Raw genomic sequence first — 21,690 nt, forward strand, 5'->3', positions numbered from 1 at the left:
ATCCTCTTTAATCTAACCAAATATTTGCAAAGGAAGTTTCCTAAATCTGTTGTAAATATCTGAAACCATAAATTTCTGTAAACGTAAACACGAGGTGCTGTCCTCAACCAAGACCTCAAAATGTACTTAAATTGCAAATAGGAAAAGTGTGAGTTTTGTTGCGGTTGCTGTTGAAAATGTAAATATATTCTAACAGTACCAACCAATGAAAATTACAAAGGGAAATATTCAGGACAGGAATGTCAAACTGTACTAAAAGAGAACATCTAACTTCCAGACTAACGTGAATTCGGAATGTTGTCTCTTTTTATTGCAACTTCCTTCCAAATCCATAGTTCAGGAATGTTCTAAAAGCCACATTATCAGTTGAGCAGTCGCCATGTCTTTTTTCTTTTTGCTCGCTTTATGTAATATTTTCTCATAAAGAACACAACCACTTGATTCCATAATATTGACCAATGCTCCATGAGAAAACGAAGAAAGATGGATAATTTATGAATTAATCTTCTGTGGGCACCTGAGATGTATTACTTTGAATTCTGGGCTATTTTGTTATCAGATATCAGGAAACCATAAAAAATTCTGTGCTTCAAAAGCTCAGTGTTGAAAAAAAATAATAAAAGAGAGAGCGAGCGAGAGAGAGAAAGTTAGATTTGGTTGTGAAATTTCAAATTTAATTCAGATGTGTTTTTTCCCTAAGAGCCCCCCCCCTTCAAAATCTCCCCCCACGCACTTAATATTTGCTCTCCTTCTTCTAAGCCATCTTATATTTAGAATTTTCAAGACTTACTTTCAATGCATACTTAGTTTCAACTGGGGAATCAACACAAGCAAAAGCAATTTTTCCCTTTCTTGACATCTAGCTTCCTATTGGCTCAAACCAGGTCAGCTGACTTTGTCATTTTGTCTGTCCTGGAGTAGAGCCTTCCCTATAACAATCTAGTTCAGACTACAAACTGGAGACAGAAATAAATATTAAAGAAATCATACACCCAGGTATAGAGGAAGATATGAATTCCTATTTTACAAACCCATCGTTATCTTGCCATCTAACCAGTGGCCAAGATGTGCTACCCAATGTAGCTCTCAATTCAACGGCTTATGACCCCGTCAGGCATTTTTCTACCTATGGAGCAGCCGTTGCTCAAAACCGGATTTACTCTTCTCCTTTTTATTCACCGCAAGATAATGTTGTGTTTAGTTCCAGCCGAGGACCATATGACTATGGATCTAATGCTTTTTACCAAGAAAAAGACATGCTTTCTAGCTGCAGGCAAAATTCTATGGGACACAATACACAGACTTCAATTGCACAGGATTTTACCAGTGACCAAAACAGGAACACTTCGCAAGAACAAAAAACTAGCATTCAAATATATCCATGGATGCAGCGCATGAACTCCCACAGTGGTAAGTTTTACAGCTTGGAGATATAAATTAAATAAACTGAACCATCTTTACGACTATCTCCCTAGCAGAACAGGCTCAGCTACTTTTTATGGCCCCATAAAAACAATAATATAGCTCCTTCACAGTTGCCGCTACAGGCCTTTTATTTGTTAAGTTGTTGCAAGCAAATATGGCTTGTTATGCTCTTTCTAATTAAAAGACTTCGAGAGTGTAAAATATCTATAATAAAGTGCAGTGAGCTCTGCTTTTGAGTTAAGTACAAAATATTACTTGGGTAAAGTAAGTTTTAATGATAGGTGAGTAAGTACATTTTTTTTATTGGGACGGGAGGATATGTAAAAAGGATCCCTCTCTGTGACAGATTTCTACATAGGAATTTATGAAATTGTGTTGATAACACAAAAGAGGAAGAGTCTATTTCTAGTAATTAAGGCAACACTTTAGGGAGAACCCCTAGTTTTCTTTTCTCCCTCTCTGTCTCTCTCTTTAGTTTTGGGGGGGTGGGGGAAATAATTAAAGCAAGACTCTCCAAAGCTTTGCAAGGAGTAGCATGCCTAGATTAGAAACCATTTGTGCTGCAGGGGCTGAGTGTGTTAACTTGAATCTGAGTAAACAGGAGCTAAGAACTGGGGAGGGGGGGTTGACAATAGGGATGTAGGATGGAGGGGAGGGGGCTAGAAGGGAAATCGATTTTGTGATTTCAGTGATCAAAATAGATATGTCTTCACTAAGGTATATATGTATTACTAATTAGTTTTAGTTTGCTTTGTTTCTGAATCTCTAGGAGTCGGCTATGGAGCGGATCGTAGAAGGGGTCGCCAGATCTATTCCCGCTACCAGACCTTGGAACTGGAAAAGGAATTCCACTTCAATCGCTACTTGACAAGGCGGAGGAGGATTGAGATCGCCAATGCACTTTGCCTAACGGAGCGTCAGATCAAAATCTGGTTCCAGAACAGGAGGATGAAATGGAAAAAAGAAAGTAACTTGAGTTCCACTCTGTCTGGGGGAGGAGGCGCAGGCGCTGGGGCAGCTGCAGATAGCTTGGGTGCAAAGGAAGAGAAGCGAGAAGAGACAGAGGAGGAAAAGCAAAAGGAGTGAAAATTGACGGCTCAGCCCCTCATGCCCCCCCCCACTCCCCACCCCCACCCCTCCCCACATACACGCTATATTTATCACTGGCACAAGTTATATGTTTGGCTACATTAAAAAAAAAAAAGAGCCAAACATGGACATGAAAGACAGACCTTCCCCCACTCTCACGCCCCATTCCCCAATATTCAGTTCAGAACTTGCTCCACAATCCCTTTTAGGTTTTGAGTATAAACCCTCACCTACCCCCCATCTTGCCTATTTATCTAACTTTGAACACAGGTTTCTTCCTAAAAAGAAATTGGCTTGCAGGAGGCGGAACACCCTGTAGTGTTGCCTAGTTGTGTTGGGATGATCCTTGTAAGATGGACTCTATGCAGTTGTTTTATTATTATTATTATCATCACCATCATCCAGAAAACGAGTTTCCCACCATATTGAAAATAATTCCCTGAAATCTCTTTCCACGTAAATATAGCATTTTCAAGAGTAACCTAATTGTATTTAAACAATACCTGGGCTCATCATTGCAAACTGTGACAGTTTATGTGTGAATATTTTTAGCTGTATTTGTGGTATCTGTATTTATATTTATGTTTAGCACTGTAATGTTCAACAGTATAAAGTGAATGGAGGTCTATAGCAGTAGAAAAAAACCCAAACCTTGTGTTACACCCTCTCATGTATAAAGATCATGTCCAGAGGACTATTGTTGAGTATTTAATAAAACTGAATATTATTTTTAAAGTTTACAGACTGGCCTCTGAGATTTAATTGGAGCCCCTCATGTTGATAACAGGGTGTTCGAAAGTTCACTTATTCTCTGTGTGTTTTTCCTAAAAATCAAATTCTTTTATCCTTCCCCTCCACACACACACACCTCCTCCATACTTCTCTCATTCAAAAGTATTCCAAAAGGGGAAGTATACATTTTGCTTTGTCTCCTTTATTTAGTCTTGTTACTGTATTGTTAAAGGGCATCACAAATCTGTGCCATACCTCTCGCTCCCTGATTAAAAAAATGGATTTCCAAAGTTCAAATAGTATTTTTATTGCAATCCTCATCAGGCAATTCACAGGTCACAGAATGTTTGTTGTTGTTATTCAATAAATAAATAAATAAATACATGAATTTGAAATTGCTGATGAACACCCAGCTTTAAGCAGTCACACACTTTTCCAGACTTACTTAGACCATTTCTATAGAAAAGCTGGCACTCAGCAGAGGGTAATTGACAATATCATACTATGAAGTAAACAATGCTAATATTACACTAAGGTATATTGCAGACTTATATAATATGTTACGAAGGCTTGAACACAACTTACATTTTATATCATCTGTGGTATATTCAGTACAAAGGCATTTACCAGTGGTAGGAACATTCTGTATCTAACACATATAGTGGTACGTTAGGGGCATATCTTTCCTGGAAGCCCCACCATACTCTTAGAGTTTGTCTTAAACAACCAGGATTCGGCTGAAATAAAAAGAGCAGGGAGGTTTTATAATCCCATAATTTGCTTATTTTCCACCCCCGCTTGTGTATGTTACTTAAAACGGCATAAGAAAGGAGAGCAAAATATGCATTTACAAAACAATAGTCTTGCTACACAGTAAAGAAAACAGGAAGGTTAAAAAGAAATAAACAAACTTGTTTCCCTGGTCTGAATTTTAATAGAAAAAATAGAAATGATATAATTATGAACTAGAAATTATGTAGTTATATAAATATATGTGTATATATATATATATATGAACTGTCATAACATTTAAAGCAACAAACCTTGAAATAGATTTTAAGGTTGTTATTGTGTGTATATTGCAACAGGCACGTATCCTTGTCTTAAGGCAGTCTAGCAGAAGGAATCATATTTTAATGCAATCATTTAACTAAATACCCTTGAAAGGAGATTTGATTTCTCAGTAAGCATCAAGCACAGGTCTCCCTACTTCTTCAAGCAGTAAACTGCAGTGGTAAAGGTAATAGAAATTGTAAACTTTCGGTCATTACTGTAGATACATGACAGAAGCAGCCCATGCTTAATACTTAAGAGCTTTTTTTCACATATACTGAAGAGAAGGCATTGTATGTGTTTATTTCATTCACCTAAGCCATGAAATATTTATGGGGAGGCAACTTTATGGGATTCCCTGCCACTGAATACATACACTGATATTAACACATAACATAACGCACACAGAGTGATACACAGAGCTAGAGTGTATATATATATATATATATATATATATATATATATATATATGTATATATATATGTATATATATATAATATACAGCTATAAACAGCAGATGTGAATATATATATTCAAATTTGCTGTGTATAGCTGCATATTACAGGAGATTTAGATGATAAATCATATGTGCATTCATATGTACAATGTATACGTATATGCAATATAGACAATGTATGTATACTGTATATATTATATATGTAATGTATTGTCTGTAACATATATTACAGACAATACATTACATATATTATATAGTATATATATATGTGTGTGTGTGTATATATATGCACCAACTGATATATTATTCTAACAAAATAAAATATAGCGACTAACAGTTCACACTAACGCGTTTTGTGCATTAGAAATACTAAAGCGTTTCAGTCTACAGCAAATACACAAACAGATCTATAATAATACAGATGCGCATAGACACACATATGAACCCCCCCTTCCCACCCAAACACAGCTAGGTACGTGTGTTTCTCTAAAGGTGCATATAAACCATACTTTGCTATTATAGCCACATAATATATGCGCACAAAGAAAATAAAGCGAGAACGTATTATGGCATGTATCTAAAGATATTTTGCATCGCTGGCTTTATCCCACACAAATACGTCCATGCCCGCTTCTGAAGCTCTGTCAACACAAAATTAGCCAAATCTTCCATTTCTTAAAAGGCTAAAGACTTTTATATGTTGGCCACTCTACACCCAAGTCCAATGTATACACTGAGGGGGGGCATGGGAAGCCGTATTTCATGAAGCGTTGTACCACAGGCCTAGCACCAGGTGACGCTATAGTCTCGTAGTCTTGGTTTTTACTTGGGGCCTTTAGTTTGCTTTGCCAACATATCAGATACGTTTCACAGGCTTCCATCAATAACCTCCTGGGGTCATCAAGCCAAATTTATGACTGGCCAACACAGTCACGTGATTCTATTTAAACATGCCTTATTTGGGCAGCGCACATAGAATAAAGAAAGAAGAATCTCCACCTATAAATTCTGCACTTTAGAGAACAAAAAACCCCCTGAACTTCAAAGGGCCACAAATCAAGCCTAATCAAAAGGGTGCAAAAAATCCGACATGAGTTCTTACGTAGCCAATTCGTTCTATAAGCAAAGTCAAAATGCTCCTGCCTATACCATGCAAAGTTATGGGAATTATGGATCTCTGTCTGAGGTTCAGTCATCCAGGTATTGCTACAGTGGGCTGGATCTAAGCATCACATTCCCATCCTCTGGTTCTTCCAACTCTCTGAACGGTTTGGACATGTCTTCAAGCCCTAGAACTAACCCCGACCGACCTTCCTGTACAGTCACGGGTTCTTCAGGGCACTCTCTAGCCAGAGACGACCAGACTCCTCTAAACCCAGGAATTTACAGTCAGAAGGCTGGTAACACGGCGTTGGAGGATAGATCTAAGGGCACTGGCGAGATCAAAGCGGAGCCCGTGCAAACTACACAACAAGGAGGGCAACAACTGCAGCAGCAGCAACCACCACAAATATATCCGTGGATGACCAAACTACACATGAGCCATGGTAAACTTTCACTTCTTGATTTTGTTTCACAGGATTTGCCTGGTTTTATAGGCCATACGGGGCAAATAATAAAAAAAAACTAAGGTCGTAAATTTTACGACTAAGGCATCAATTGCTCGTAAAACTGTCCACTAAAAGGCTTAGAGGCTATATACGCCCAAATTTATGACAGCATAATTGGATCATAGAAACAAAACGTGTATAAAAGGCAATATTCCAATTTTTTGGAGGGGGTTTTAAAAATACACATGTTCTTTCAGGCTTCTCTTTAAAAATATTAAACCCAAAAAAACCATATAAAAAGTCATCCTGTCTATATAGACTTGTTTTTCCTCCTTGCACCCTCTCCAGGATAGAAATCCAGCCCATGAAAATATATTCCCCTCTTTTGCACACTTTCTTAATGTTTAACAGGGAACAGGTTCTCTTCTGCTCAGTCTGCATACGTTTGATCTTTACAAACTTTTATCTGAAGGTGTTTATAAAAAGAGAAGCTACATGTTGACCCTGGCCAAACCTTGAAGTCCCAGGCAGATACAATTGTCCTGGGTATAACCAAGGGGACTTATTTATATTCTGTTGTGTTATTATTTATTTTTGAAACATAATTGTTTTGGCTTTTCATGTGGTGTCTTTTATTTTCCAGAAACAGATGGCAAACGTTCCAGAACTAGCTATACTCGCTACCAAACTCTGGAACTAGAAAAAGAATTTCATTTCAACAGATACCTCACACGCCGGAGGCGCATTGAAATTGCCAACAACCTGTGCTTAAACGAAAGGCAAATCAAAATCTGGTTTCAGAACCGGAGAATGAAGTGGAAGAAAGATTCCAAATTGAAAAGCAAAGATTCTCTCTAAGTAGAAGGATGACTCTCTAAAGAGAGAGTCAATAAATATTTACACGAGTTTGGTTGTAATCTACCTTCAGAAAAACTTTTCTTTTTAGGGTGGGGAGGGGGTCGTGTTGCTGAATGGACTGTGTTACATACCCTCACAAATCCATCAGACAAAGGAGTTATCTTATTAGTATGCAAAAACCTGCTCTTCGCTTCATGCAGAACTTAGTGTATAGCTCTTTAGATTGTTACTCAATGTTCTAACCTGTACGTTCTGGGGGGCGGGAGGGACGATCATAATCATGTTGCTCAAAAACAATCCGCAGAGCTAATGGGTTATATTTTATCAGTGCTAGAATAATAACAATAGCAACAACAATAATAAGCTGCCTACGGGAGAAAAAACGCAAAGTAAGTTGTCTAAAGTCACAGAATTTTCCTTAACTGTCTGCTTAATGTTAATAGCAGAAGGGAAAATGCGGATATATTTTACTGTATGTAAATTAACCTCTGTATCCTCGGGTTGTACGTAAAAGACCTGACATCTCCACTGTTACTTTCTGAAGCCTAAAAGAAAAATGTTTACCTTGTACGTGGATTGGATACATCCACAGCTTATTTCATAGATGCACTTGTCCTCAAACATGGCAAAAAAAAAAAACTCTGAGACGAGTTGGTTTTGTTTGTTGGTTTGTTTTGTTCGGACTTAGAATTCATTATTTTTTATTATTTGCATATGAAAAGAAAGGAATGGACTATGAAATAATCGGCCTGAGCAATCATCCGAAATATCTTGTGCAGAAGAGTAAAGCATGTGGGGAAAATGAATTATCTGGACCTAATATTATTGTGTATTTATTTGTTGAGTAATTAATGTAGATTTGCTAAATGCTAAAAGTATATAAAAAAGCAAAAATTTGTACATCTTTGTTTAAATGTAGTCCATTTTAATAACTTGTTTTCAATAATGTACGCCGTATATTTATTGGTTGCAGTTTCATATGTGAAAGACCATGGAACTTATATTTTGTCATATTAAATAAACACTAAATAATACAAACTTTGGCGTGCCAGCTGAGATTAACCCCTTTGTGCTGATTTTCCTTCTTAGAGTTGTATTCAATCCTGCTTCTAGTTTGCTTAAAAATCTCTCTGGAGATAACAAGGGCAGAATGAGGGATCCATTTCTTACTGTACACTTATATGCCTCGACCCAAAGAAGCTTTGAGTTATGTGTGCTTTTCAGTGGTGGGGTCTTCTGATTGTAGAATGCTAGATAGAACCGTCTCTGAATAAAGTGCAGCACTGCTGTTACTTCCAGAATACAAATAATATGGCAGCGTTGGCTTCTTCTAAACCAAGCAAACTCCTTTTAGGCTCTATATTCATTTCCCCCAGCTGACAGATGGCCTCTTCTGCCAGGAATCTAGTTTTCAAAGACTCCCCCAAGTGTATATGTATAGTTCAGAGAAAATACCCTTCCCAAAACAACCCAGTTGACACCTCTAAACAGTCTTTTAAAAGGTTGAGAAGCAACTTAAGAACGCTCAGGCACAACTCCCATTGGTTTAAATGGATGTGTTGCATGAGTTGGGGTCTGTACAGTGATATGTAGGCGCCGTACCTTTTAGTGGCTATAGGCCCTATCCTATTCCCATTGAAATCAATGGTAAAACTACCATTTATTTAAGTGGGAGCAGAATGAGGCCCATATTCGAATAGAGGTTCAGGGTGAAATTCTGACTCCACTGAAACCAATGGCAAAGTTGCTATTGATTTCAGTGGGGCCAGGATTTCACCGGCAAGGTTTAAGGTGGAAGTTTAGAGTAGACTTTTTAACGTGCTCTTTGTAAAAGTTACTTTGTCTTTAGGATGCTACAAGATCTGAGTATAAAATTACATTTTCTTTGGTAGTTAAAAACTTATACAGGAAATCTCGATACTTTAAAAATGTATTTAGAACCACTGTTTTCTAACCCCCTGACTATTGTTATTGTAATTACTATTATTTAACGTGCTTGGCCTAATTTAGTATTCTTGAGGTCTGTTCTATCTATCTATCTATCTATCTATCTATCTATCTATCTATCTATGTCTGTCCATATATATGTATGTGCGCACACACATGCATACAGGCAGACAGATATACATATACACACATATACAAACACTTGCATATATACAATTATATGTGTGTGTGTCTGTATACAAACATATATTTGTCTATTTGTATACATACACACCATACCTACAGACAACACACACTACTAAGGTCATCCTTGATGTGTCTTGAGAGCTATTTACAGTAGAAACAAATGCTTGAAGAAGCCAATAGCTCCATAAAACTTTATAGCATTTCCTTTACACATTTCAAACAATGGAACAATTTCCTGAACCTGGAAACAAAAGTTTCTTTTAGTGGTAGCCTGGAAGTCTTTAAGGGTACAATTAGTAGAGCGTGGTCAAATGTGGAGTGTCTATATGGCGTTCTTATTAAACATGGAGTTAGGACTCTACCTCTTCCTATAGTTTATTTATTATTAGGCAAGTTACAAGTATCAAGCAATGCTTTCAGAAAGGCTGCGACATTTAATTTTACTGTCATTTAACAGTCAATTGAAAATTCCTTTTATTTTTCTGGAAGAACTGTCATTTTTCCGTTCATTGCAGTGAAATACGGCTAAGCAAATCAAAACTAGGTCTGGAAATTTCATTCTGCCTGAACCAGGTTTTGCTTAACGCTCTGGCCCTCTGACCATGTGGGCCTTGGGTAATTACAAATAGAATAATAGAGTCTTTTAACTATTCCTTTTAGGTTTTTATTTTCTACCCATGCTGTGTAAATCTATTGAGAAATTGCTCAAGCACGGAAAATAATTTGGCGTATACTGGTGGCTGTTCACTAACTAAATAGTTCTGTATCTAGTCTTATTCTCCTTTCTCTTAAACACTGTATTTGCTAAATCGTCAAAAACATCTTTCCTTTCTCCTTGATAGGTAAACTGTCAAGAAACAATTAGACTTGACAGGTAAGGGTTAACAAAATCAGATCCATTTTTGCTATATCTAAGGGAGGAGTGGGTTTTGCTGGTTCTGTTTTGTTGCTGTTGCTTCTTTTTTAAACCTAACACATACAACTCCAAACTTTTTCATTGCCATAGTGCGAAGCAGCAGTGTAGTTAGTTATGATTAATTAGGTTAATCCTGACTTTCCCGGGGTGGGGGGGGGGCATGGATTTATTTCAACCCCTCTTTTTTTTTAAAGAGTCATGTTCCAGGACTGATTCATTTTTGATTGTTGTTTTCGCTGCTTTCTTGAGAGGTTTTGTTTTTTCCTGTCTGCCTCTCAATCCTTTCCCAAAGATCGCTGTAAAACCAAGAAGGAAATAAAAAATGACTTACCTTTCCCCTGTCATCCGTGTCAACCCAGTGTGAACTTAAAATGGCCCCAAAAAAACAACCACAGACCAAAGTTCCATTTTTTAAAAAAAATCCTGCATTGTTATTACTATTAACATCATCATTATTATTGAGCAAAGGGCTTTTAGTTTAACTGAGAACATGAGAACATTAGCAGAAATACTCATGGCTTCTATGTGAATTTAGTAGTTTAAAACTTTTGAAGGTTATTTATGTGGATGGCCCTAAGCAAAAGCCCTGAATGGCTCTCAGAGAACACGTGATGTCATTAAACTAAGTTTTATGGTTTGGGGGAGCTGACAAACCCACAATATATTTACATCATATATAATCTTAACTGTCCACCATCGCAGCTGCTAGAGCTGTTTAATGCTGGGACAGTGGGACAAGGCATTTAGTGTGGATTACGGCGTCTCAGACTGCTGTTAGTGAAGGTACATCTTACCAAATGGATCCCAAGCGATCTCAGTAAGTTAATTTTCCCCCCTTCTCTCTCGCTTTCTGGGGGGGAAAAATCCATTGCACCCAGTGAGTCTTATTAAAATAGAGCGTTAAACTCTGATGGGCATGGAATTCTGTAGATACTGTGATGGGGGAGGGCTTTGCTTCTTTTACTATATGACAAACTAGTATGTATGCCGTTTTAAAGTAACATAGAAGGCGTAATAGGCGAGTAGCAGTCAGGAACCTTATCTAGAAGGAATATCAGACACCCCCTCTCTTTCCCCAGGGCTTGTGGAAATTAGATAAGGCCAGAAAGCTCCATATATTACTGGTTAAGCAGAGACATTTCTCCCCCCACCCCTGTCCTACCCCACTCTCTCTGTAGACAATAAAATACTTGAAGAAAGCGAAAGGTGGAGGATCGGGGTTTTTGATTCTCCTCCCCCCTTTGGTTTTAAAACTCTGATCAGATAGTTTTGGTTCCTGCTTGAGTTGTTGGGGCTTTTTTAATCTTTGGGTTTTTTTAAGGACCACAGTATAGAGTTTGCTGTGTGTGTGTGTGTGTGTGTGTGTGTGTGTGTTAAATGTTGCTGGGTGGTGAAGTGCATGCGCATTGCTGGGGGGGGGGAGGTTGAGCTGGAAAGAGATCTGGAAGTCTGACTTCTGTACTCCTTTGATGCTGTTGGCAGGTGTGTGGAGGGAGGCATGAACTCAGAGCTATGCGGGATTGGAACTAGGCCGAAGAATTTGTAAACTCCCTGTCGCAGATAAGGCTACAGAGACGTGGCATTTTTTTTTCTTCAGAAGACTGATATGATCAGATTACACAAAGTGCCATTAATGCAATCTCTGTTTCTCTCTTTTTGTACTCCCCCCTCCACAACCAGGAGATTTTGCTCTTATTCCTTGTGTGTCCTTGGCTTAATGTAACAATATACCTCCAATGGATAGATTTCAAACTCGAGCAATGCAATCGCGAAAGGATCTATCGAAAATGGGGCAGGCCAGAGTCCAAACACCTGTCTGGAGCACTGTTTGAATGCAGAGAAATAGACTGCTGTCCTGGATGGTTTCCCTTCAATATTGTTTGCAACACACCTGGGCAATGGTAGTTTTGGGAATGTAGGGCCGGGCTCATAACTGAAATCTAACCACAAAGACTATATTATATTCAAAGTTAGACATGTCATATTCAGTGAATGGGGAAAAAATTAGGAAATGTAGCAATGACTGGTAAATACGTAAGAATTCCTGTCCCTGATACTGCTTGTGTTGTCTCAACTGTACTTCTAGAGAGCGTCTTGGTTTGTTTATATACCACATTCTCCCTCCCCCGCCCCCAGTCCATACAACTGCCTTCGGAGCGCTGAGCTCTCTGGATCTAAGAGTCAAGAGAAGTGTGCAATCCCAGAAATAACTACTACTTGGCCTGTTTTATTGGAGTCCAACTCGCGATCAAAAGACCCTCCTGTTAAACAGCGAAGTGAAAAGAGGATTTCTCTAGTTCAAAGGAAAAGGAAGGAGGGGTGTGTGTGTGTGTGTGTGTGTGTGTGTGTGTGTAATCTGTCTGTGAGGGGGACGGGTGTGTACATGTGAAGATATAAAATGTTTTGTTGCGCTTAAAAGAGACGGTGCAAGGTGAAAGTATAGGGCCAGTATATCCCACGAGCTCAGCTCCCGTTTAGACGCCTAAATGTAGAGTACGTTTCAGAGTAGCAGCCGTGTTAGTCTGTATTCGCAAAAAGAAAAGGAGGACTTGTGGCCCCTTAGAGACTAACACATTTATTTGAGCATCAGCTTTCGTGAGCTACAGCTGAATGCATCCGATGAAGTGAGCTGTAGCTCACGGAAGCTTATGCTCAAATAAATGTGTTAGTCTCTAAGGTGCCACAAGTCCTCCTTTTCTTTTTGTAAATGTAGGATCTGGACTTTCAGAAATGTTCAGTACCCAATAGATCCCTTTGAGAACAATGGAGAATCACACACACGAACAATCTGAGGAAAACTCATTATTCTTAATTGGAGTTTACTGGGAGCTGATCTCTGACCCAAAGAGCCCAATTCTGCATTATCTGCACCCCACAAGGAAACCAGTGGGGTTTTTTTTTGTAGAGTTGAGGAGAAAAGGAGGATCCTGCCCAGTAAGCTTTAGGGTCTTTGTCCTCCAAACTTTCATGAAAAGGGTGTTCCTGGGGAAAATGAGTTTCTCCATGCAAACAGCCTTCATTTTCATTAGGGATTTTAAAATCAGGACTCTCCATATACTGGGGAGGGGGAGAGGGGTAAACTCTGTCCCCTTATGGGAAACCAAGCAGAATTGTGATCATAGGCCCCTGTGCGTATACATAGGCCAGATGCCTTCAAGTAGGTGTTGCTCCTGTTACTTATGGTCTTTATAAGATGCTTCCCAAGCCTTTGGTCTCAAATCCAGGCTCTGATCCCACCCCTACAACTCAGCGACAACTTCCAGGAGATTCAGGCCTAAATACTCCTTGTTACCTAGTTATTTACGTTGGGATAAAGATTCAGCCAGTTTCAATAAACAGCAACACTTGCTGAGTCCCTCAGTAAGGTGCTCAGTTAATTTAACACGCTCATCATGGATCCAGATTCTGTTTCCCTTCACACCAGAGTAAACGATGAATCATTCCAGATTTGCAGTGTGGAGGGCCAGAGCAGAATTCGACTTGGTCCGGCTATTTCTACACCTGTAGACAATCCTTCAGATAGGTGATTCTTTGTATAGGCATAGGTGAAATCCTGACCCCACTGGAAAAATTCCTTTGGCTTGAATGGGGCCAGGTGTGTGCTAAAATAAACCAAATTGTAGTCATTTAGTTAGGGGAAGTTCCCATTGAAGTATATGCTAATTTTGCCTGAACAAAGACCCCGGGTGTAAAATATTTAAGTTTGTATATAAGTAGATACTATGTACATACATGCACCCATAAAGTACACCCTTCATGTGTATCCAGAATGTAAAGTGTCATACAAGAAATATACACAGTGATGTGGTGTATGTATAGAGATCGATACATACTTATTAAATATAGAAGCAACATCGGGCCTAATTCACCCTGCGTGTAACTTCATTGACTTCTGGATAGTTACAACTTGGGACTGATCTCTGTTTTCAACCTTCTGGGATTTTATTATTATTATTAATTATTATTATTATTATTATTTGACCAAATTCTCCATTATGGGCCAATCTTTCAAGAGCCCTGCACCCACATTTGGGGCCAGATTTTCCAAAAGGTCTCCGAAGCCAGCAGCTCCCCAGTGTTTCCATTATGGCTCTTTTCCCTAAGGAGCTGCGTGTCCAGCCTGCACGCCCAGCCATATGTGTATACATCTGCCCCTCCCCCTCTTCTGTGTAATACTGGGTGAGTTCTTGGGCCCCTTAATGGTGCCATGAGTTCCTTCTGGTGCGAGATCGCTCTTCCGAGGAAGAAGGTGAGCTGGGTTTGGCCTCTGCTCTTTGCAACAAAACTTGAGCAGTTGTGACAACTAGGAAGATTCTCAGTGGGATGGGGCAGGGGGAGGACCCAGGACAAAGACATTTTTTGCCCACCCGATCCTTAATTTCTTCCTCTCCAAATAAACCAGTAGATTGAGATCACTTCTGCTGTTCACATTGAACCGGGAGTGACAGCATCGGATTGGTGTGGCACTGTTTTAAGGCTCGGCGCGGAGGAGTAGCAGCCTGGAAAGCGTGGGGGGGGGAAGGGGGGGGGAGAGACAAGAAAAGGAATGCCCTGTTAGCAGAAATAAATCGCAACCGCTTCCCGAGCCTTCATGCCCTTTGCGAAGCAAAAGGCGGCCTCGCTGCGAGGCTAGTAGTCACTAGGCGCGGTGGCTCATAGTTCTAGGTTCTCTGGGGCGAGGCCGGTGGGTTCCATGCTGCAAAGCGCTGAGTGAATCTGGAAGGTGCGGAGCTGTTTCATCGGCAGGTGGCTTCAATGCAAATCTAGGCTCCAGCCCGCACGTGGGTTTCCAGAGGGTTGTTTTTCCTTTTTCTTGCTTGACCTACAACTTGTTCCAGGTTTAATAACAATATAACAATGGGGGTGCTCGAGTGGATAGACTGGAGAGTTAAGGCTTAAACGAACTCAGGCTTCGTGAAGATGGAGATGCATATAAAAACATTCCCCAATTTCTCCATAGATAAAGGTTATTTTAATATGTAGTGTGACCAATCCTCTACTTTGCCAGGGGACACACACAGCCATAACTCCGTGCCTGGACAGAAGCTTTGGCGTTTTGTATCGCAAATCACATTTCTCTTATGAACGAAGAACCCAAGGGTCCAATGAATTCAGAAGTTTCTTCATAAGGAGAAGTGGCTCTTTTCAAAAACAGCCATTTTAGTCGTGATTGAAAAAAACAAGTGCTCTGGATTTCTTGGCGCTCTGTCTCTTCCCTAACTCTGAGTTTCGGGGGGGGGGGGGACCTCTCTCACACAAATAAACTGATACAATTGGTTTTCACCTGGAAATCCTATTCATAAAGCCCATTATTTGTTTGTGCTTCAAGAACAAGATTGATCAGGCCCAAGAGTTGCTAGTTCATTTCATCTTCTCCAATGGGGAAGTTCTTGCCATCTGAAATCGTCAACTTTTAATTTAGGTTTCTCCAGAGCTAAATATTTCTGAAATGTTATGATAAATGCACTGTTTGTGTTTCCATCCCTATGACTCTTCGCTGTATTATTATTTTTTCTTAATGTATATGTGGTTGGCTAACATTTCACCACGAGAAGATGGAAAGTTAGCCTGGAAGATTTGTGTACTTTTATGGCATCCAAAATATCCCAAGGATCCCAGCAGGCATGCGCAAAGTGGAGTCACGTGATTACTGCTCGCCAGTCAAGAAAAGGGGTTTGCACACACCCTAAGATATATTAAAAAACAAACAAAAAAGAATTAAACATCTTTTGATTAGCAGAAGCAAATGTGACATTCAGGCAAGTTCGTCACTATATCAGTCATCTCCCCTTCTCCTCCCAAAAGGTGATACAACATTAGCATGAGCTTGATATTTTACCTAAGGTTGCACCGTTGTGGGAGAGTTTCTTTTCTTGGAACATAAATACAGTCCAAGTTCTGCCACAGATAGAGGGTAAATCACAGTGCTCAACTGTATTCATCTTTGTGTGTTGTCAGTTGGGATATTTGAGATTCAGAGGCATTCTGCTTAATTTGGAATTAAAATTGAGCGAAACCCTACTTCGCTGAAATTACTTTACCTGCAAGATATTTACACGTCGCATTTTAAACTACCTGTTTTGGGAGAGGAGGGGATGCTACTTTAAAATAACAGCGCTTCCTGGCATTTTAGTACCTTAAAATCCTACATTTCGTACTGGGAACATTTTTGTTAAAGGTGAACAAACTAAATACAATAACAATAACCAAGACGACAGAAAACCATGAGTTAGCAACTCCAAGATTGCAGCCACTGCGAGTCAATGTAATTGGGTTACATCCTATTATAACAGTGGGGATATTTTATTATCTATTGTAAGAAACAACCAACATCTGTGCTCGCCTTGAACAAGACTTGCAATTGCGAGAACCTCATTCCACTTTTTTTTTAAAAGGTAGGGTTATAACTTTCTTAGTCACCCTCAGAAGATTGTATATGGAAAGGTTTGCAGTGGGCAGTTGCCAAAGAGATGCCATATTCCAAAAGTAAACATTTATTTGGTCCTTTACAGCCACCATATTTGATGTGCCTTCTAAATAGGATGGCAAAGGGAAGAGAGAGTACGGAGGTTTTACATTAGGGACAGGATCTGATTATTTCCAAGCAATCCTTTGCAAGGCAAATTTAAGGAAATAATATTTTCCAATTGTCCTTTCAATAAAGAATCGAAAGTGCTTTAGTTTCAGTGCCACACCCATAATGAAAAATAACCCTTCAAGACATCTAAAAGCACGTTGCCGAGTATTGCCAAGGGTATCAAAAGTAAATATTTGTATTGAGCACAGTCTAGAATGCTCTGAGCTTTGTTATGGGTACTATGAGATTTAAGACGCTGCATGTCTGACACAGGAAGAAAGTTTTGGTGTGACTTGAAATGTAGATATATTCTTTCAAGAGGGTCTTTCATTGTCTAACTCTTTCTTCGGTTATAGGTTTCATGATTAATTTTTAAAAAGTCAGTGTTGTAGCTGGTAAATTATTGTCATTTCCTCAGCAGATTTGGCTGCTTTGGTTTTTAGCTTACATAACATTTTTTGAAAACTGTTTCCGTTTCAGGATCAATAAAATAGCCATATTCAAAATTTTATTTGCCACCTTCGTACCGTATGAATTAAAAGTTTTTTTTTAAAAAAGGTTAATATTAAACATTCCTCTTTACAAGAAAACCATTGCGCACATTAATTACCCATGTGAGCGGAACCATAATGCCTTCGAACATAAGTTTAGTGTGGTGCTGAATCCAGAAAAATTGGCTAGCTAGAGGTGGAATGAAGAACTCAAAATATCCAGCTAAAATAAGGTACACTCCAAGGGTGAGATTCACTTTGTTTCAGTTCGCTGGTCTCGGTTATTCTCCCAGTGGTTTTTAAACATCATCTCCCCCTTTTCCTCTCTCTTTTAAGAGCCACGGTGCAGAGATCTCTGCCTATGCAGATTGTACTGATGGATTGATTTTATTGATTTAGTATCTGATTCTGAGAGAGCATTCCTGTCAAATGATGTTTTGATCTGGGTTTTCCCGGTCAAGAGTTGAATTCCGAGTTATCGATTTTTTCTTAAACTTGCGATTTCCCTTTTTCCTGGCAGATATGAATGTAGTTTCCCTTATTACCCCTGCACGAATTGGAGATGCCTAACCGCTCACCATATCACTTCTTCATTTAGAAGGAGGAAGCCTTCCCCAGTGCGAATCCCCCTCCCACTTTCGCTTCATTGTTCCACTGATCAAGATTGTTGGTTATTATTTTTTAAATTCCATATTTGTTTTCCTAGCCAAACCAAAAGGCGAGAGGATTTGAGGCAACAAGATAGTTGGATGTACATGAAGAAATGTTATTCCCCACCCCCCACCCCCCTTAGAGTCTTTATTCTGTATCCTATTCATTTTCTCCTCTTCCTTAGTAGATATATCTATATAGACATTATATATATATATAATCATTTCTTGGCACTCAACAGATTTCTCTAATTCATGTCTCAACAACAAAATAATCACATGGGAAGAGAGAGCTGCTACTGTTGACCTTTCTATTTATTTCTGTCCGCGGCAGGATTAGAGTTTGCTTGAGTTTAGGTAACATGAACTGGAGTGTAATCTACAAGGAACTGGAGTCAACTTGAAAGTGCACATAGCTAGAGTTTATAGATGATCCTGTAGGGCATAGCCTGTATGTATCTTTCTTTCTTTAAAAAAATGAAACTTTCTTTTCTGTAGGTTTGGCCATGACAAAATGGAGAGAAACAGCAGTAAGTAATTCTTTCTTTCTTTCTTTCTTTCTTTCTTTCTTTCTTTCTTTCTTTCTTTCTTTCTTTCTTTCTTTCTTTCTTTCTTTCTTTCTTTCTTTCTTTCTTTCTTTCTTTCTTTCAAACAAAAACAAAATCAATGTCCTTGTTTTTTAGACTCACAAACCGTGATTGCATATATTTTGTTTCATCTTTCACAAAAGGGATGGCTGACTAGACTTTTATTACAGGAGGTTTTTTCCTGTCAGGAAGGGAGGGGCGGGGGTTGTAAACGAAGGTAGGTGTCCGTTTTGATCTGTCGCTAATCACAGGAAGTGAGGGGGTCTGTGTCCTTAAGGTTGTAAATTCCACAGATCTGCTTTTACTTACATTCTCAAAGGTACCTCCGTAAAGATTTTTTTTTTTTAAATAATCTCGTGCTATGGTCTGGAAATTGTCTATTATGCCCAATAGTGCTCTGCACTGTTATCGTTAAAAACAAAACAAAACAAAAATAGTTGTATCTTTTGCCTGGAGTCCCAGCCTAATCTGAGGGAAGACATAGTGGAAATATTTGTAGCTGATTTTCTGCTAAGGCAATGAATAAGATCTAAAGACCCCTTGGTACTGGAGATCAATGCACCAAGTAGCTTCCTAAAAAAGGTCTTCAGACCTCCCTCCCCTTGTTAACTATATTTGACCTAAAAATATTGAACGTATTTTGCTTAAACATAGCCCAAAGAGAGGTCAACTGAGCGTCTCCTATGGGGGAGGACAGCTATTTATAATAATAATAATAATTATTATTATTTTATTATAGCTTGTATTGAATATTCCACTAGGTTGATAGGTTTATATAATTAAAGTCAAGCTAGAGGTTAGTTGTTTTTTCCTCCCCTTTTCCTTCTGTTCTATATTGTGTACTTTTGTGGCTGTGATGCATAATATCCAGTAGGAGAAAATAATACTTTACAAAAATGACTAAGATTTGTGATCTAACTAGGCTTCGCAGTAATAAAAATAGAAACACACACACACACACACACCAGCTTTCCTTGGAACTCTAAGAGCTAGAAGGTTGGATACATGCTCAGGAGGCATATAGGCAGAGTAAGACTTTGTGTATGCTTTCTTTATTGCTATATCTGATTAAATACATTTAAGTGAGAAATTAACAGATTATCAAAGAGATCCCTTTTCGACATCCACATAAAAATGGTCTGTGCCTACGTGTGTGTATAATCCGTGCTGAAGGCTAACTTCTTTCTGTACGGTAGCATTCAGTCAATCTCTCTCTCTCCGGCGTGGTGAAAAGTGACTTCTTTCCATAAAATACCATTCAGTCTCTCTCAATGTGTGTGTGTGTGCGTGTGTGTATACACATTGTGCTGGTTTTATAAGACAGTCAGTCAAGGTACGTTGTAAATGAATGATCTAATAGACATTCTCCAATTAAAAACCAAAAGCCCCCGTTATTTTTGCTTCCCTGACACTCTGGCTAGGAATAAAACATTTGACTCTTAAGGAGAGACGGGAGTACTTTACATCTGTCTCTGCTTTTCTTGGGTACCTGTCTCTGTCGAAATTAATTCCCCATAACACTGTGGAGAACAGAAATATAAAGCTTTTTTTTTTTTTTTAAAGTCCAGTCTCAAAGTTGCTGGGTCACGTGCATGCGAAGAAGTGGAGTATGAACAACCCTATATGTTATGTTAGTTTACTACCATGCTGCACTGGCTGATGCACCATCCCTGAACTAATATCTAATTCCTCTTAACTTTTTCCAAATGGATGCTTAAAATAAGATTTTCGGATCTAGGGAGTCTGTTATTATTAGTATTAGCTGGCATTCTGTTCTGCCGTCATTTCATCCCACCTTCCACTTTTTCATGGCGCTAGTCCCAGCTGCTAAACTCTGGATGGAATCCAGACAATCTGTTGCCTTCACAGCCCCGTTGCAATCTCATATGGGTGCATTTCTGGTACCCTAGGTGTTCACCTTTCCCTTTCCCCAGGTCCCCAGGTTTTGGTGTGAAAACACTTTAGCCTTTCCAGGAATTATTCAACGCATCCGAGGCCCAATTGAACGAGCTTAGCCATCTTTTTGCAATAAGGCAGCCGATTTCTTATCAGGTTTGAATTGATGCTAGAGGCCTGGTTCTGTATATCATTCTTGAGATTTCTCTTGTCCAACTACCCGGCTCCTTTTGCTTCTGTAGGCTTGACTAATGACTGCTGCAAACGACAATGCCTGCAGAATTCTAATGGCCAGGATGAGTCGGGCAACATTTACACATCTAAATTTATTTTAAAGTATTTTACAGCAGACCAAGTTAAGTTAAGTTCTGCCTGCTGCTCTGGAGGTGCAGCTACAACCCTCGGAATTACTGAAACTAATAAAGGTTTTATTAAAAGGTTTTGATGGATTCACCTTTGGGATTAACTAAGATAATAGTTTATTACACAGTGAAAGATTAAACTGAAAGTACCCTAGTGAAAAAAATAAACATTATAGATAACAGAAAACTCCTCTTCAATCATTATAGTCCATTGTTGCCATTCTCCACCGCCCAATGAAAGTTTTTTTAAAAAAATTCAAATACCTCATTTGGTAGCGGAAGGCAATTAGAAGGTTTCTCCAGAACTCCATGTATCTTATTCGCTCATTAGAACACACATGGTTCCGGGTTTATACTCTGTATATTTGTATAAAGTGCGGTTGATCGACAGAAAATCGAGATAGATAGGAATATACAAAGATAGGAATCTTATACAGAAGAATAAAGTAATCACACTAGATAATTTTTCTTCATCAGTCCTAAATAACTAATTCCAGTGCCTTACTGAACAGTGTTCATCACCTAAAACAACACTGATACACACAGGCTTGTGTGTCTGTCCCTGTGTGTATATATGGGGGGTAGGGTGAGGGGAGTGTGCATATATTTGTTAGTTGTGTGTGTGTAAACATACACTCACATACAGAGATATGAATAGATACACAAATACTTTAAAACAGTTTTAGATGTGCAATATATAATATTTACCCTTCAAATCATAATATATCTGATACATGATTATAGTATGCATATATATGTACAGTACACTGTATTTGCTTTATATATATGTATATAACAAAACCAGTGTATATATAATATATACAGTGTATATATAATACGTGTGTGTGTGTAAATCCTGTACATTTTGAATATAAAAGCTGTATTCATTAAACTGACTAGGAGAATTGATATCT

The 21,690-nt window shown here is 38.8% G+C and overlaps 2 protein-coding genes and 1 long non-coding RNA gene across 8 annotated transcripts in view; all 3 read left to right on the forward strand.

Moving 5' to 3' along the window:
- LOC141975390 (uncharacterized) overlaps positions 1-21,690 on the forward strand; it is a 96,282-nt gene that overhangs the window by 38,202 nt on the left and 36,390 nt on the right. For 2 of the 5 annotated variants that reach the window (XR_012635903.1, XR_012635906.1), the window contains exon 2: positions 18,430-18,461. The exons of the other annotated variants lie outside the window; for them this stretch is intronic. This is a non-coding gene — a long non-coding RNA (uncharacterized LOC141975390). The remainder of the gene's footprint in view (positions 1-18,429; positions 18,462-21,690) is intronic. 5 annotated transcript variants of the gene reach the window in all.
- HOXC6 (homeobox C6) lies at positions 733-2,515 on the forward strand. 2 transcript variants are annotated; one of them, XM_074935713.1, is made up of 2 exons: positions 733-1,410; positions 2,171-2,515. In XM_074935713.1, exons 1-2 carry the CDS (start codon positions 1,011-1,013, stop codon positions 2,509-2,511), a joined length of 741 nt encoding a protein of 246 aa, XP_074791814.1. In that variant the 5' UTR covers positions 733-1,010; the 3' UTR covers positions 2,512-2,515. The 2 variants fall into 2 exon arrangements, with proteins under 2 accessions (XP_074791814.1, XP_074791816.1); XM_074935715.1 differs by having other exon boundaries at positions 2,195-2,515.
- Positions 5,847-7,164, forward strand: HOXC5 (homeobox C5). Its single transcript, XM_074935154.1, has 2 exons — positions 5,847-6,303; positions 6,950-7,164. The coding sequence occupies exons 1-2, from the start codon at positions 5,847-5,849 to the stop codon at positions 7,162-7,164; spliced, it is 672 nt and encodes a 223-aa protein (XP_074791255.1).

Source organism: Natator depressus, chromosome 20 (genome assembly GCF_965152275.1).
Source record: "Natator depressus isolate rNatDep1 chromosome 20, rNatDep2.hap1, whole genome shotgun sequence".
Lineage (NCBI taxonomy): Eukaryota > Metazoa > Chordata > Testudines > Cheloniidae > Natator > Natator depressus.

Bases quoted from the DNA above. Each gene is read 5' to 3' on its own strand.
- HOXC6 (XM_074935713.1), top strand. From the start codon at position 1,011: ATGAATTCCTATTTTACAAACCCATCGTTATCTTGCCATCTAACCAGT. The intron at 1,411-2,170 runs GTAAGTTTTACA...AATTAGTTTTAG, and splicing joins GCGCATGAACTCCCACAGTG to TTTGCTTTGTTTCTGAATCT.
- HOXC5 (XM_074935154.1), top strand. From the start codon at position 5,847: ATGAGTTCTTACGTAGCCAATTCGTTCTATAAGCAAAGTCAAAATGCT. The intron at 6,304-6,949 runs GTAAACTTTCAC...TTTATTTTCCAG, and splicing joins CAAACTACACATGAGCCATG to AAACAGATGGCAAACGTTCC.